This window comes from Scyliorhinus torazame, chromosome 15 (assembly GCF_047496885.1).
Source record: "Scyliorhinus torazame isolate Kashiwa2021f chromosome 15, sScyTor2.1, whole genome shotgun sequence".
Taxonomy (NCBI): Eukaryota; Metazoa; Chordata; class Chondrichthyes; order Carcharhiniformes; family Scyliorhinidae; genus Scyliorhinus; species Scyliorhinus torazame.
In genome coordinates this window covers 150,604,412-150,621,464 of record NC_092721.1, presented here as the reverse complement: position 1 = coordinate 150,621,464, position 17,053 = coordinate 150,604,412, and the positions used below count along the sequence as shown (strand labels likewise).

Below are 17,053 nucleotides of genomic sequence, written 5' to 3'. Positions count from 1 at the left end.
TAATCATCCTCCAAGGCATGGTACATGTGCTCTTGTGGAGGCACTTGAGAGTTGAGGAGCGTAATGTGCTCTCACAACTAACAAGTCTAATTCCTCATTTGAAGTAGCCTTCAGCTGTGAAGCTAGTGGCTACTCACAGTCAAAGGGAGTGTAATTGAATTTCAGGATAGAAGCCGCAGCAGGGCTCTGTCCTGGAAGTTTGATCGGACAGACAAGCAGAAGCTGTGATTGCTCCTGTTATGGGTCTCCACAATATTTAAAGATGGCTTGATGGCCTCACAGATGCAAAACCCCCACCCTCCGCCCCCAGACCAGGGGCGACCCCCGACCTGAAATACGTCAGCCCCCTAACCAAGCCCAACCCCTCTGAAGGGTCCCCTGAGTAGTGGGGCAGCAGGTCCAGTGCCCTTGAGCTGCATGCCAGAAAATGAAAATGACTACTCACCTTCTCACTTTCCCTCAGTAGCCATTGCGCCAAGTTCCCAATATTCATAGAATCCCGATAGTGCAGGAGGAGGCCATTCGGCCCATCGAGTCTGGAACAATCCATGTCCCACTCTATCCCTGCAAACCCATAACCTAACCTTCACATCCTTGGACACTAAGGGGTAATTTAGCATGGCCAATTCGCCTACCCCATACGTCTTTGGACTGTGGGAGGAAACCGGAGCACCCAGAGGAAACCCACACAGACACAGGGAGAACGTACAAACTCCACACAGACAGTGACCCAAGGCCAGAATTGAACTGGGGTCCCTGGAGCTGCGAGGCAGCAGTGCTAACCACTGTGTTACCCTGTTGCCCTCCACTGTGCTACCATTTCTGAAAAGGAATACTAAACGTCACACTCGTGACTTCCCACTGGGGAGTCAGGTAATTCACGGTAGGCCACTGCATTCGACTTCAATCTCTTTAATGAGATTGAAATTAATGCAAATGAGGGTTTATGATATTCTCGCCATTCTTGGGAGTGATCCAGAACTCACCATTGGGAGCAGGCCGGTGAATCGCAAAATGGCTCACGTCCATCGTGAATCTCTATTTTGCCCTTTCCCACTATTCACCCGACTTGCCCCAATCCACGCCAAGCACAGTGCGGTCGCTGCATCACGCCCTTGATCTAAATCTTTGACAGCTGAATAAAAATCACTCAATACCTGAACACGTTGTTGTGATTATCAGTGATCCTCCAAGTTACTGAATTAAATAGTGGGCCAGTAAGATTTATAACGTTCTGTTTGGACTTTCTGCAATTGTACATTCAGTATTCAGCACCGTTTGCCGCACTACAGATTTGAGATTGTTAGCAGATCTATTATGATTATTACTATTTTCTTCTGTCCTGTGCACTCTAAATCATCTCAATTAACTCCCGTTGTCTCTTTGCTTCTCAAACTTGCTCTGTTTCCCAGAGTGGTTTTAATTTGTGACGCCATTTTTTAATTGGAACACTTTCTCCTCCAAGTGTTTCACATATAGTTGTTGAATATTGTGCCCAGACACATTACATCGCACGAGAACTGCAATCCAATCTTTGTCTTGCAAAAGTTAATGAAAATAATCCCAATCACCATTCACATAGTCAAGTTTTGAAAATGTAACATTTAAAACATCCCTATTTAAACACAGCAGCCAGCCACCTCCCCATCTCCCAACTCCAATCCCGGCAGAGTGTCCTCCCCATGATCCCTCGCTCTCAAATTCACAGCTGCTAGTGCCTGCTGTTTTTGCAACCAGAGACTGTTTCTCTCCTACCTTTGCTGCTGGGTGAACTTTTTAGTAGCAAACATGGAAGAGAAGCAGCCTTTGATTGGAGGAGCAGAATCATTCAACTTCTAACTTACCTGCATTAACAGTATTTTGAACAGTGGCTCTGAGGGCCACAATGCAGCCTGTGGGCCGTGGGTTGGACAAGCCTGCTGTAAATGATTGACAGTAGGAAGTCTTACAACACCAGGTTAAAGTCCAACAGGTTTGTTTCGATATCACTAGCTTTCGGAGCGCTGCTCCTTCCTCAGGTGAATCCACCAGTCCAACGCCGGCATCTCCACATCATGGTAAATGATTGAGAGTGACAGCAAGATGATTAACTCACTCTTTAGTGGCAATAAGCTCACTGATGTGCTTAATTGCCCACTTGCATGCAATTGAATAATAATAATCTTTATTGTCACAAGTAGGTTTACATTAGCACTGCAATGAAGTTACTGTGAAAATCCCTTAGTCGTTACATTCCGACGCCTGTTCGGTATGTCCAATTCTCCTAACAGCACTTCTTTCGGGACTTGTCAGAGGAAACCTGAGCACCTGAAGGAATCCCACGCAAACACAGGGAGAACATGCAGACTCCACACAGACAGTGACCCAAGTGGGATTTGAACCTGAGACCCTGGCGCTGTGAAGCAACAGTGCTGCCCACTGTGCTACCGTGCCACCCTAACGAGGTGCAGAGGAGTCACCCCTGAAAGTGGCATCATACACCTCAGTCCCTAAGGAGGCTGTCTTCAAGGAAAGGGAGAGGTAGGGGCAGCATGGGAATCATCCACCCTGCCCTTTATTCTTGAACACTGTAGTGACTGTACCGGTTGGACTGTAACATCTTAGTTCCGTTGATACCATCGAATGATCTTGTGCAACAGCGGAAGAATCTTTTGCCTGGACTTGGAATTTTCATTGTACAACAGAAATTCAGATGCTGGAGATTTAAACTGCAGAATTTAAAGCCTGTAATAGGGTTTCCAACGCTAACACAAGGCCGGATGCTCTTAAAATATGACGCCAGGTCCTGCATGGTGATGTGGGTTTCCTGACATCCAAGCTGTGCCACCGCCATGTGAGTCGTCGGCAAACCCACATCATGAGCTTTCTACCATGTAATTAGGCTCAGCTGATCACCATGAACCCTAACCAGGGGCGAAATTCTCCGGAAATGGCGCGATGTCTGCCGACTGGCGCCCAAAACGGCGCCAATCAGACGGGCATCGTGCCGCCCCAAAGGTGCGGAATGCTCCGCATCTTTGGGGGCCGAGCCCCAACATTGAGGGGCTAGGCCGACGCCGGAGGAATTTCCGCCCCGCCAGCTGGCGGAAACGGCCTTTGTTGCCCTGCCAGCTGGTGCGGAAATGACATCTCCGGGCGGCGCATGCGCGGGAGGGAGTCTCTTCCACCTCCGCCATGCTGGAGACCGTGCTGGAGGCGGAAGGGAAAGAGTGCCCCCACGGCACAGGCCCGCCTGCGGATCGGTGGGCCCCGATCGCGGGCCAGACCACCGTGGGGGCACCCCCTGGGGTCAGATCACCCCGCGCCCCCCCAGGACCCCGGAGCCCGCCCACGCCGCCTGGTCCCGTCGGTAAGGTAGGTGATTTAATTTACGCCGGCGGGACAGGCAATTTATCGGCGGGACTTCGGCCCATCCGGGCCGGAGAATCGAGCGGGGGGGCCCGCCAACCGGCGCGGCGTGATTCCCGCCCCCGCCGAATCTCCAGTGCTGGAGACTTCGGCAACCGGGGGAGGGATTCACGCCAGCCCCCGGCGATTGTTCGACCCGGCGGATCCCCAACAATTTCTCGGCCTGCTGTAGGACTAAATCCAGCCCCTTGCATCCACTGCCATCTCTCATAAACCTTTCCCTGTTAGCTCCCCAAAAATTCAGTAATATTGGTCAAACAGGATTTTCTCTTTTGAAGTCCATTTTGTTATTATATTTTTTATTTCTTTATGTTCTTCTAATTTTTCCTTCAGTAGAGATTTCATTCCTTAACTGATGTTCAGCTGACTGGCTTATTATTCACTCTGCATTTTCTGCCCCATTTCTTAAATGTAGAAATTACATTAACTATTCACCAATCATCTGGCACTGCACCATGTTCGAACGAATTAGTAAATATGTGGGGCGTGATTCTCTGATTGCGGGACAGAGTGTCCGCACCATCGTGAACGCCGTCGCATTTCACGCCGCAGCGAAACGGCTGCGGGCACTAGCATTCTGGCCCCCACAGAGGGGCCAGCACAGCGCTGGAGAGGTTCATGCCGCTCCAGCCTCACTTCCTGGCGCGCACTGGGGGCGGCGCCAACCCGCGCATGCACAGTGACAACCCGCGCATGCGCGGTGGCTTTACGAAGCGCGCGGGCCCGACGCAACATGGCACGGGGGTTCTGGGGCCGGACGCGCAACAAAGTAGGCCCGGGGGGGGGGGGGAGAGAGGCCGGCCCGCCGATTGGTGGGCCCCGATCACGGGCCAGACCACATCGGAGGCCCCCCCCGGGAACAGAGCCCCCCCCCACAGGCCGCCCTCCGACCCTTCGCGCAGAGTTCCCGCCAGCAGCAACCAGGTGTGGATGGCGCCGGTGGGACTCTGTTTTTTCCGCTCGGCCCATACGGGCCGGAGAATTGGCGGCCCGGCATCGTACAGCGGCCCGCGACCTGCGCTGCGCCAAACACACCGGCGCAAATGGCTCTGATTCGCCGCACCTCGGAGAATCGTGCACCGGCGGCGGCGTGGCACGGTTGCGGCGATTCTCCGGCCCGGCGCGGGGCTGGGAGAATCGCGCCCATGTAGTGATGCCTCTGCTATCTTTTCCTTAGATTATTTTAAAATACAAGGGCCAGGATTTGTAGGATCGTAGTCCTTTCCCACCATCTGAAGAGTCGCTGGCAAATACTGGTTGCTCTGCCCAAGGAGTGTTAATTGGCTGGAGACAGGACCTTTATTCTCAGTTGGGAGGAAATGCTGCCTGAAATAGTTGGCAACAAATCAGATTGGTGATCCCAGCAGCTGCAGTAGACCGACTGGGACTACAAACAGTCCCAGACTCTATGCCCCAAGAGTCCAGGACAAGGTAAGTGCAGGAGACTCCGTGACAGAAGAGGATATGAGGCCTGGGGTTGGACAAATGATAGGGAGTTGGGGGGTGTTCGTGGGGAGGGGACATCATAGGGAATAGACCTTGTGGGGCTGGGAAGGCTGCCTAATGTTGAAGGGAAACTGTTGATGGAGGCACCCTCCCCCCTTACCTGCACGAGGCCTGAACAGGGTCACATTCTGGGTTTCACCTCTACCCCTGAACTCCTCCCATCAGTCTGAAAATTGAGGCCAGGCAGCAAACGGCTCTCAGGTAATGAATTGGCCATTTAAGGGTCTCATTTGGGGCAAGGGTGGGCAGTGTGACTCGTCTGTAAAGTTACAGAGGAGCCAGGGCAGGCAGGAACCTTGTGGGAAGAACACCTGAACGATTTTACGGCCCACATCCCCCGTTTGGAAACCCACCAATGGGGAATTTTAAATTCTGCAAGTCGAAATAATGTATCCAAAATGGGGCAGCATGGTGGTGCAGTGGTTAGCACTGCAGCCTCACGGCGCCGAGGTCCCAGGTTCTAACCCGGCTTTGGGTCTCTGTCCACGTCAAGTTTGCACATTCGCCCCGTGTTTGCTCTAAATTTATTTATTTTTAATAATCTATCCAAAAATTATTTATTTATTTCCCCTTTTCATTTTGAATCTCATTGTTGTCCCCTGCAGCACCTCCTGCAAAAGAATTTCAATGGCCTGTCTCAACACACAGGGTACTCTAGCTTCCTGCACTTCCTGCATTTGGTACTTTTTTTGAACATGGTTCAAAAGTGAACTAGCTATGCCTCCATTTTAAGCTGGCTCACAATTTCATGCAAACCAATATACATGCTCCTAATTGAGTGCACTGATCTAGGAAATAAATGCAGAGTCAACACACTCCAGATTAAGCAGTCCTGTTCTCACATCACATCTTTTGGGTTGGATCTATGCCTAATCATCTTTTCACTTCCTTCTTCAATGTCTGGAATGGCCTTCCAGATAAGTTAATGAAGGTCAAAAGTTCTGAAATCAACCAACAGGCAGTTTGGTGCAATGGTGGAAGGACCCTAGGTTCTTCTAGAAAGATGAGCTAATTTGGCTAATTTGTACTTGGTTTAATTGCACTTTGGCTATTAAAATTAAATGGGTTCCACTTGACAATTTTTAAACACTATACTGATTGCGATGTACTTTACAGCTCATTCCTCTCTGAAATCACTGAAATTTTAAGAGTTTTGTGTTTTCAGAGTTTTCTATCTTTCAAACCTTGCTGAAATATTTTTGGTTCTGTTCTTTTTAGGTGTTCTGGAGCATCAAACCACAGAGCTGCTTTAGAGGTATGCAGGTCTTGTGGATTACAAACTGAGAACGGAGGTGATAGCAAGTCCACTGTGGCAGGGCAACCAATGCATGCACTATCAGATACAGACCAATTGCAGATCGAAACTGCAACTGTGGGATACAACGTTGCTTCAGCGACACCTGTCTGTGTAGACGAACATGGCCTAGACAATCCTGCCTTTGAAGGAAGCACAGAGGAAAACAGTGAGTATTTGAGGTTGCCAAGTTGTTGCAGATTTGAATTGACAATAACTGCAATTCTGGTTAACTGAGAACCACATTTTTACATTAATCTTGAATTAATTTTATTATTTTGTTAAGATTAAAAAGCTGATGAGCTTTCTGCTCTGATTTCTGAATATATGAAAATTAGATCTAAAAGAGTTTTGATCACTTTTAAATGGAAATTCACTGCTCCATCTAAATAACAAAGTAAGATTTATTCCAAAGTTATCCATGCATGTATTTTGATCCATAACTTTGTAAAGGCTGAAACTTCACTTACGTGTACCAAATTACCCACGTAATTGATACTAATTAGTGTTTCTGAGCTGGGTAACACTTCAAAATTGCATTGGCCCTCTATATGAGCTTTTAGGATCTGGAGAACCCCCAAGGAAACTTTTGCCACAAGCTGTACCTTTTGTTACAATCCCCATAAAGACACAATGACGTTTTTTTAAAAAGATCCAAACTTCCAGTTATTGGCTGAAAGAACGCCACAACAAGATTTCACGGTTTAAGACATTTACTGTAACAAAATAAGTGGTGTATCGGGGAACATATATTAGCGTGGATAAACAATTGGTTAGCTAACAGGAAGCAGAGTAGGGATAAATGGCCATTTTCAAGTTTGCAAGCTGTAACTAGTGGAGTGCCACAGGGATTGGTGCTGGGACCTAACTATTTACAATCTATATAAATGACTTCCGGTGGTGACCATGCTGTAGATGGTTGCGTACTTGCTGGCTCCCGTGCAAGGTAGCGCATTTCAATCAGATGGCCAAATGAGACATGATTGTGCATCAATGAGGGATGTGCAGTATGTCCGGTACTCGAAGCATCAGCACTCTGCCCCTTTCCACTGGTGACAACTGTAATGACAGTTGTTAGACGTTTTAATTGCTGTGAAATGAAGAGTCTAAAGTTCTTGTTCCTTTTCACCAAACACCATTTATTTCAATTCCAACAGCCTTTGCACAAAACTCTCACTATACATCACCTGACAGAGGCCACCTGAAGCCCCTTTACATATCAGTGTCAATTAAAGGATACTTAACATAAATGAGACAACTAATTGCAATGTCTCTTAACCCATTACTTAACAGTCTCCCCTTCCTTGGAGAAAAAAAAATTAGGTGAAGACAAAATTTCAAGAAACTCAAAAACACACACATGATGACCCCTCCTCCCTATTTTTTTTGTTTGGACGAGAAAGAAAAACAAATACAGTCACAGAAACAAGCACCCTTCATTAACAATATCCAAAAGTTTCTGTGAACTCACCCCTCTTTTCGTAAAACAGTCTGACAGTTGATAGCTTCTGTCGACCCATTTAATTTTTGTTATTTCCCCTCTGTTCAACATCTGCTTCAAACTTGCGATGTCTATCCGTAACCTCTTTTCATTGACACTTTTTGTAGAGTGCACATTTTCCCACAGGGATTTATTGTCAATGTGAGAGTCAATAGGTATATTACCCAAATCCCCTAATCCCAAAATTTCTGTCAATATCATACTTGTATAAAAAGCCATATCCACCGCCTCTACAAGGCTTAAAGTCTCAGCAGCCAAAATGCGTTTTACCACTCTCCTTATTTTCTTTGTTTCCCACACAAGTGGGCAACATTTACCATTGTTCCCCAAAAGGAAAATTATAAAACCTCCTGCTCTTGAAATCCCATCACATAAATTTGCATAGGACACATCACGATAAACTATGAGTTTCAAGTGCTTAAGGTCACCTAAAACCGGGAACTTCAAAATACACTCCTGCATTTTTAGTTTGGCCAACGCTTTATTTGCTCTTATTATGTCTTCCACTTTGGGATCATTCATTTTTGTACTCAACTCTAAGACATCAAAACTCACGTCTCGTCTAGTCTGTCTACCTAACCAGTTTGGTTGCCCAATTAAACTTTGCAGTTGCTCTTTTTCAATTTTTAAACTATTGCGTCCTTTTGGGAAACTCGGCCACGACTAATTGCTATTGGGGTGATGCTTTCCAAATAAGATTGCTGATGTAAAGTTGCCCCAAACTTAGTCTGTCCAATTTCCAGTCCAATATATTTAAATGCACCGGAAGCCTGACTTCCAACCCTGAATTCTTGCCTCAAACCAGAGATTACAATAGCTTCAAAATCACTAGTCCCACCCCACAAAAATTAATCGACATGCATCGTAAAAATGCCAGAAAGATTTCCTTTATAGTGCCAGTAAAACATTGCAGGATCTGCTTTCAACTGGCAACAGCCTAACTTTAACAAAACTGACCTTACCGAAAAATACCAGACTCTAGATGCATCATTTAATCCATATACACATATATTCAACTTCCAGAGGACCCCTTCTGTGTTAGCTGCTTCTTTAGGAGGGCAGAGAAAAATGTCTCTCTGGAGCTGATGCCCCTGCAAAAAGGCAACTTTTATATCTATAGATTTGCATTCCCATGCCTTTGTGGCTAATAGAGCCAAGAAGATCTTTAAAATAACCGTTCCTGCTGTAGGTGAATCTACCCTTAAATCCTAATCTTCTAAGTTTTCTTCAAATTCCCTTGCCACGAGCCTGGCCTTTGCCTTATAAGTTCCATCCGGAAGAACCTTTTCCATGCAAATCCATCTGTGGGATAGAGCTCTTTGTCCCCTATCCGGTACTTCCGTGTATACCCCAAATTCACTCCAACTATGCAATTCTTGCTGTTTAGCTTCTTTAATAACTTTTTCATCTAATTTATTTGAAGCCACCAAAATCTCACGTGCATGTGAGCTTCTACTCCTATTAGTATTCGTAGTCTTACTCATGTTCCGAGTTCTTGACAAACTATGTCCCCTCTCCCGCCTGGTATCTCGTTCTGTACTGCTACTGCTTGATCTTTCCTATCTGCTGTGGGATGTCCTTTCAATAGTTCTCGACCTTTTCCTGTGGACCTGGTTACTATCCGATGTACTATCCGAACTGGCACTGCGTTTCTGTGCTCTCCATTTTTGAACTTCGTTTTCCTAATCCATTGTCTTGACTCCTTCCCCTGAATGCTGTACATTCAACCAATGTTTATACTTTCCAGTGGCCTTCCCTGCTCTACTAATAACAGTTGCATCCTTCCATTGACTAGACCCTTCAGGCAAGTAAGTCACTTTTGCACCAACTTTTGGCAGTTGCCCTTTCGGAAAAATGGCCTGTTTTAATTCACCAGAAGTGTTGTGTTCCTCCACAGAAACCCTGTCTACATCAGTTAATTGGTCCTCATAGTTCTGTAACACATGCGTACCAGATGACTCTGGTTCCTCGTCATGTCTGTCTGCTGTGTCTAAATTTGAAAACTTGTAATCTGTACCCATTATCCTTGATGAATGGACCCTAACAGTTTGATTACCATGTTGCAAAATAATTGTTTTGCCATCTATGCCTATGATCTTCCCTGGGCCTTTCCATTCATTAGAATTGTCTCTCTTATAGTATACCATGTCTTCTTGCTGAAAAACGGCATCTGATGGCCGTACGTTATGTCTTAAAGGTCTGCGAATTCTTTCAGAGACTTCTGCTTCCAAAAAAGCTTTTCTACTGCTATGTAATGCATTTAAATGTTCAGCAAAACCAGAGCTAATTGTAGTCCCCTCCCAAGCTGGAGGCTGGTCATCCAAAATGGACGGAATTTTAGGATTTCTACCAAACTAATTGATAAGGACTATAGCCCCCAACCATCTGCAATGAATTCTTTGCATGTACTGCCCATGCGATCTGGTCGATCTGCCAAAATTTTCTGAAGCATGTCATCGATGACAGCATGATTTCTTTCACAGACACCATTACTAAATGGGCTTTCTGCAGCCGTATTCATAACTCTGATATTCATATTTTCACACATATCCCTAAACTCATCATTAGCAAATTCTCCCCCATTGTCCGTAAGGAATTTTGCCGGTGGACCCATTCCTGTCCCTATCCATTTTTCCACAATTTGATCCAGAATTACTCTCTTTTGTTTACTTTGTACAATTGTTGATTGACTAAATCTGGTTGCTAAATCTACAAAATGCAAATTAAATATATTATTTGCTTTATCCCAGATCTTAAGGTCCATGGCCACAATGTCGTTAAAGTCCCTGGCCAAAGGTAGGGTTACTATCGGTCGTGCTGGTGTCCTTCTGTACTTCCTACAAACTTCACAGCGGTCACTAACCAGTTCTATCAGTTTAGTATAGTCGTCATCCCTTACCCTTGCATCCTTTAACACATTTTTCAGCCTCCGAGGAGACGGATGTGCAAATTGCCTATGCAGTTTTAATACCACAAGCTTTTTATCAGCTAAAGTCCCATTTTCAACTGCCATTAACACATCGTTAACCACTCTACTTGAAAAATTATTTGTCAGTAATGGAATACAATCGTGTCCCGACTGTGTAAATTGTAAGTCCACAGTCTTTCCAAAAACTGTTGCCTTATCCTGTTCCATATCCAGTTTCATGTGTGCTTTCTTCATCGATGGTCTGCTCAGAAACAAAGGTATCTCACTTGATACAACATCCGTGCAAATGAAATGATTCACTCCGGCAATATTGCAAGGGATCACCACTCTTTTCAGCGACTTCAGAGTATTATCATCCCCAAACCTGAAATTTTGTGGAACTTTCAAATTCCTTAACCTTGTTACGATTTTCAGCATTCAAAGAGTCCAGGTAACATTTTAACCAGTCAATTCCACACACAGTAGATGTGCAGCCACTGTCCAATACAGCACAGTTGAAGGATTCTGCAATCAACACCCTCATTACCGGCGTAAAACTGCTTGTCAATAGGATAATGCCTTCTTTCTGGTCACTATCTTTGTCCTCTTCTGACTCTTCCGTGTCATGTGTCGCTTCAAACACTCTATCATAACGAGTTGGACAGTTGAAAGCATAATGCTATTGAGAGTCACATCGAAAACATCGATTTATCATGCCCCGTGCATTTCTGGGGTTCATCTTCCTATTGTAGGTTCCAACTGGGTTTCTGTCTTCATAATTTCCTTGTCTCAGTCTCCGTCTATAGTCTTGAGCCCTGTTCGTAGCCATACGATTTCGCCATCCTGTTAGTAGTGTATCTTCCATATTCTGCCTTATTGCAGGCTGACCTATTTGGGTCATCAGAGCCATCGGAATCGAATGTTTCCCCAGAAACTTTTGTAAAGCTTTTGTCATCTGTTCGAATAAGGTATCCTTATCCGTAAACTGAACTCCTGTCAAAACCAGGAGCCTATCCATGTTGCTCACTCTAGCACAGTCAAGTAATTTAAAGGCCAACACAGACTGTGGAAATTCCAAATTGTGTTTCTTGCAGCCTTTTATATAGTCTGCCAAATTCCATTATATAGTCTTCCATGGAGATATCCTCCATTTTCCGGAAGTTATCAAAATCCGACCATGCTTCATACGCACTTAACAAGTCATCTTTCTTATAAATCTTATCCATATAATGTAATAAAATCTCCAGACCTTCTTCTGAGTCTAACTCTTCCAATTCCAGCTCAGAAAGCACTTTGTTTCGGATTTTACTGCCATATGGTAGAGAAAGAGCCAATGCCATACCTTGTTTTCTCTTTCCCAAAGCAGTTACTTTAGTCCACATATCTACTGCACTTCTCCATTGGTCATACGATTCCCTTTCCGAAAATAAGGGAGGATAGTCATATCCAGCCATCTTGATCCTGGATTCAGCCATGTATCTTTTTTTTTTTCCTTTTCACTCACTCCTTGGTTTGATCAGGAAAAGTTGTATCTTTCAAACCTTCACATTTGCACAGCAACCATCCTCTGCTACCATTGTAAGACGTTTTAATTGCTGTGAAATGAAGAGTCTAAAGTTCTTGTTCCTTTTCACCAAACACCATTTATTTCACTTCCACAGCCTCTGCACAAAACTGTTAACAACACACCACCTGACAGAGACCACCTGAAGTCCCTTTACATATCAGTGTCAATTAATGGATACTTAACATAAATGAGACAACTAATTGCAATGTCTCTTAACCCATTACTTAACAACAGTCAGGGTGTACAAATCATTCAACACCTTCTACACGTGGATCACGTGTGTTGCAGTCCGTGTTACCCCAGGGTGAATACACGACATGATACCAGGAGTGACTACTGCTTCTAAGTAATTTACCTTCAAAGATTCACTGCCTTCCAGCGGCATGGAAAAGATCCAGGCACCTCCACAGCTCTGGATCTCTGGGAACCTTGGCGCCAACTGCCGGGTCTTCAAGCAGAAATTCAGTCTATACCTTGAGGCCTCGGGCCTTGAAAGTGCGTCCGATGCCCAAAAAATCACGCTGCTATTGGCGACTGCAGGGGACCAGTCCATCCAAATCTTCAATTCGCTCAGTTTTGCCGACGGTGAGGACAAGACCAAGTTCCAGACCGTCTTAGCCAAATTCGACAGTCACTGTGAGGTCGAAACGAACAAAAGCTTCAAGCGTTATGTCTTCCAGCAGTGCCTTCAGGGTAAGGATGAGCCTTTCCAGTCTTTTCTCAATCATCTTCGCATTCTAGCGCAATCCCGCAACTACGGTGACACCGCTGACTCCCTCATCAGGGATCAGATCGTGTTTGGCGTCCACTCCGACGCCCTCCGGGAGCAGCTCCTAAAAATTAAAAATATGACCCTGCCACTAGCCATCGAGACGTGCAAAGTCCACGAACAGGCGAAAAATCACTATTCCCACCTTAAGTCGGCAGAGCAGGACCAACTTGCCTCCCACGAGGCTGAGAGTGTACAAGCCATCACTCGAATGCGGCGCCTGAGCATCGATGAAGGCCCAATTGCTGTATATAGTTACTTTTGTAAATATGTCATGTATGCTCTAAGCAGCCGACAATTTGTTTTAAAAAGGGGGGGAATGTCATAATATGCACCCAGCACCCATGCACATCATGAGGTAAAAGCAGGGAGTGACAGACACCCAGGTGAGCCAATCAACATACAGAACAGAACATGACCAATCACCAGACAGAACACCAGAGGGGGGCTTCAAAACACACGAGGCATCAGCACTCTGCCTCTTCCACTGGTGACAACTGTAGTGACAGTCAGGGTCCTGGTCTAGATAGTTAATGTTAGTTTACATAGAGTATTAGCGAATCAACCCAGAGGCAGCTGTGTGCTTCGTTACTGAAGTTCAATAAATCTTATTGAACCAACGCCTACGTTTGATGTATGCTTGATCATTTCACTGCATCGTGTTGCAGTCCGTGTTACCCCAGGGTGAATAACACGACAGTGGCTGGCAGAAATAAGAAGCTGCGTTACAAGGTGAACTAGCTTGAATACCACGAGCAACACTTGACACCTTTGCACAGTGGGGGAGTGAAACGACGACCTGGGGCAGTTGGCAAAGACAGAAATATGACTGATTTAGGGGGGGGGGGCAGAAAGGTGCCCCCTTACCCGATTGGTGACTTGGAAATTTGGGGACTAACTGGATCTGTTAAGAGGTTGTGCGTGTTCGCACATTTGAAGAATCTAAAGATGGACTTAATATTCCTATAGGAAGAGCTGGGTGGGTCAGGTCTTCCACCTGGGGCTTGACATGAAGGCGAGAGGTAGGTTGTGTCGACCATCAAGCAGGTCGCTTTCACAGCGGCCAATATTGCGACCAATCTGGGAGGTAGATTTGTGCTGCTGAATGGGAGGTTCAAAAGGTCCCCAGTGGTGCTGGGCAACATCTAAGCCCCAAACTAGGATGATGTGGAATCCATGAGGCGTGTTCTCCGGATTTCAGATTGATTCTTTTGGGGAACTTTAACAGAGTGCTAGACCCGGGGCTAGACCGAGCATACTCTTGACCCAGAATGTGTCGGCAATGGCTAGGGAGCTGTAGGGTTTATGCAGCTTATGGGGGGGTGGGAACCATGGAGCTCCAAGAGATGTAGGGCGAGGGAATTCTCCTTTCTCTCGCATGTCCATAAGGGCTATTCCTGGATAGATTTTTTTTGTTATGGACAAGACATTGATGACACAAGTGGCTGGGGCAGAACACTTGACAATTGTGGTGTCGGATCACACACCGCACTGGGTGGATCTACGGCAGTGAGAGCGTCCCCCAAAGGTCTCGGTGGAGGATGAACGTAGGACATTTTTCAGATAAAGGGATTTGTGAGAGGATAGAGAGGGCTATTCATAATTATGTGGACCAGAACAACATGAATGAGACTTCCGCCAGTATGTTGTGGGAGGCACTGAATTCGTGATCAGTGGAAGGCACATCTCGATCCGTGCACATAGGTTGAGGGCGGAGCGGGCTGAGCAGTCCGGATTGGTGGAGGCAATTTTGGTAGTTGATCGTAAATACTCAGAGTCGCCCTAGGAGGCGCTACTTAAGGAGCAACAGAGGCTCCAGATGGAGTTTAACCAGGTTTCTAGCGAAAAGGCGGTGAGGCATCTGCGTAAAGCTAGAGGAGTGGTATATGAATATGGGAAGAAGACCAGAAAGATGCTTGCTCCCCAATTGAGGAAACAGGTGGTGGCGAGGGAGATAGGTAGGTTGGCGGATGAGGGGGGCAAAGAGGATACAGACCCAGAGGCAATTCATGGAATTTTTGAGACTTTCTATCGGAAACTATATGAGTCAGAACCTCCACCGGGGGGTGAGGAAAGAAGATGCTTTCTGGATAGGTTGGAGTTTCCGAGTATAGAGCAGGCAAGAGCGAAGCGGCCAGGGGCTCCAGTAGCGTTGCGGGAGGTGATGCCTGTGGGGTCAATGTAGTCCGGTAAAGCCTCGAGCCCAGATGGATTTCCTGCTGAATTCTATAAGCGATTTGGGTCGCTGTGAGTCCCTTGTTGGTGTGGATGTATAACAAAGCACTGGAAGAGGGCAAGCTCCCCCCACCCCCCACGCTGTCATAGGCATCTATCTCACTCATCTTAAAGAAGGACAAAGACTCTTTAACAGTATGGGTCTTACCTTCCAGGAATCTGCAAAGAATATAGATAGGTTAAACGAGTAGGCAAAAATTTGGCAGATGGCGTACAATGTGGTAAAATGTGAACTTGTCCACTTTGGTAGGAAAATAGAAAAGAAGAACCTTAGTTAAATGGAGAGAGATCACTGAACTCTGTATGAACGAGAGAGAGAGCTGATATCCTGGTACATGAAAAGTTAGCAACCACAATCTGGAACCTTATGGCCTGCCATATCCCCCACTCTCCCATTATCATCAAGCCAGGGGATCAACACTGGTTGAATTGAGAGTGCAGGAGGACATGCCAGGAGCAGCAACAGGCATATTTAACAACCTGGTGAAGCTACAAGGCCGGTCAAAGTGACATGGAATGCCTGAGCTGCGGTTAAGGGCGGGATGTCTCGCAAGGCGTCCAAGCAGTCACTCTAAAATTACCAAGAAGCTGCCCAAGAAGTGGAGGAAAACCCACAAACAGAGCTACTCCACCTACGTGTACCAGGTGCTGACCCAGGTCCACCCTTCCATCCAGATCTCATTCAAGGCCATGAGCGCCATCAACTCCTTTGTGGTCAGCATTTTCAAGCACATTGTCTCCGAGCCCTCGCACCTCATTCACTACAACAAGCAGCACACCATCTTGTCCCAGGAGATCCAGAATACCATGTGTCTCATGATGCCAGGGGAACTGGTCAAACACACTGTTTCGGAGGTCACAAAAGCACTCACCAAGTACACACACTCAGTTTAGGTCAACCATACTGAAAGATTAAAAATATATAACACAGGACTGCTTGCATAAGCAGTGAGCGATAGACAAAGCTAAGCGATTCCACAACCAACTGATTAGGATCGAACCTCTGCCATTCTTTGCCACATCCAGTTGTGAATAGTGATGGACAATTTAAACAATTTACTTCAGAGTCACGGGTGCTCTATCACTGTGAATGAATTGCACTTTTTGAAAACCATTCCATGGGTATGCGAATGTAATGGTCAGATGAAAGGCATTTTGGTTTGGATTTAGCAATCATCTTATATTGAGGCTCAGCCTTCCTCACACTTGAGTGTCCCTTTTAAGATTAACAACCATGTGCTATCACCCTGAGTGCAACTGGCTACCGGGCACTTTTGTGTTATGAGGGAGAAGTGCGTAATTCTTTATTTGAAGTGCATAGATTTCATAGAATTTACAGTGCAGAAGGAGGCCATTCAGCCCATCGAGTCTGCACCGGCTCTTAGAAAGAGCACCCTACCCAAGGTCCACACCTCCACTCAATCCCCATAACCCAGTAACCCCACCCAACACTAAGGGCAATTTTGGACACTAAGGGCAATTTATCATGGCCAATCCACCTAACCTGCACATCTTTGGACTGTGGGAGGAAACCGGAGCACCCGGTGGAAACCCACGCACACACTGGGAGGATGTGCAGACTCCGCACAGACAGTGACCCAAGCCGGAATCGAACCTGAGACCCTGGAGTGTGAAGCAATTGTGCTATCCACAATGCTACCGTGGATCGAGTTCATAACCCTTCAACCACAAGGGATAGTGGCTGGGATTCTCTCACCCCGGGTCACGGCCGGAGAATCGCCGGGACCGGCGCGAATCGTGCTACACTGCCCCGACGCCGGTCCGCCGATTCAGCAGAGCACGGAGAATCGCTGCCATTGGCGCCGGTCGGGGGCCGTGGACGGAGCGCTCTCCCGGCGATTCTC

General features: G+C 46.4%; 1 protein-coding gene across 3 annotated transcripts in view; it reads left to right on the top strand.

Moving 5' to 3' along the window:
• Positions 1 to 17,053, top strand: part of lnx2a (ligand of numb-protein X 2a) — a 275,515-nt gene that overhangs the window by 155,586 nt on the left and 102,876 nt on the right. For all 3 annotated transcript variants that reach the window (XR_011935204.1, XM_072476930.1, XM_072476929.1), the window contains exon 3: positions 6,133 to 6,377. Coding sequence is in view for 2 of the 3 variants with exons in the window: in XM_072476930.1 (XP_072333031.1) it covers positions 6,133 to 6,377 (245 nt within the window). In the remaining variant the exon portion in view is untranslated. The remainder of the gene's footprint in view (positions 1 to 6,132; positions 6,378 to 17,053) is intronic.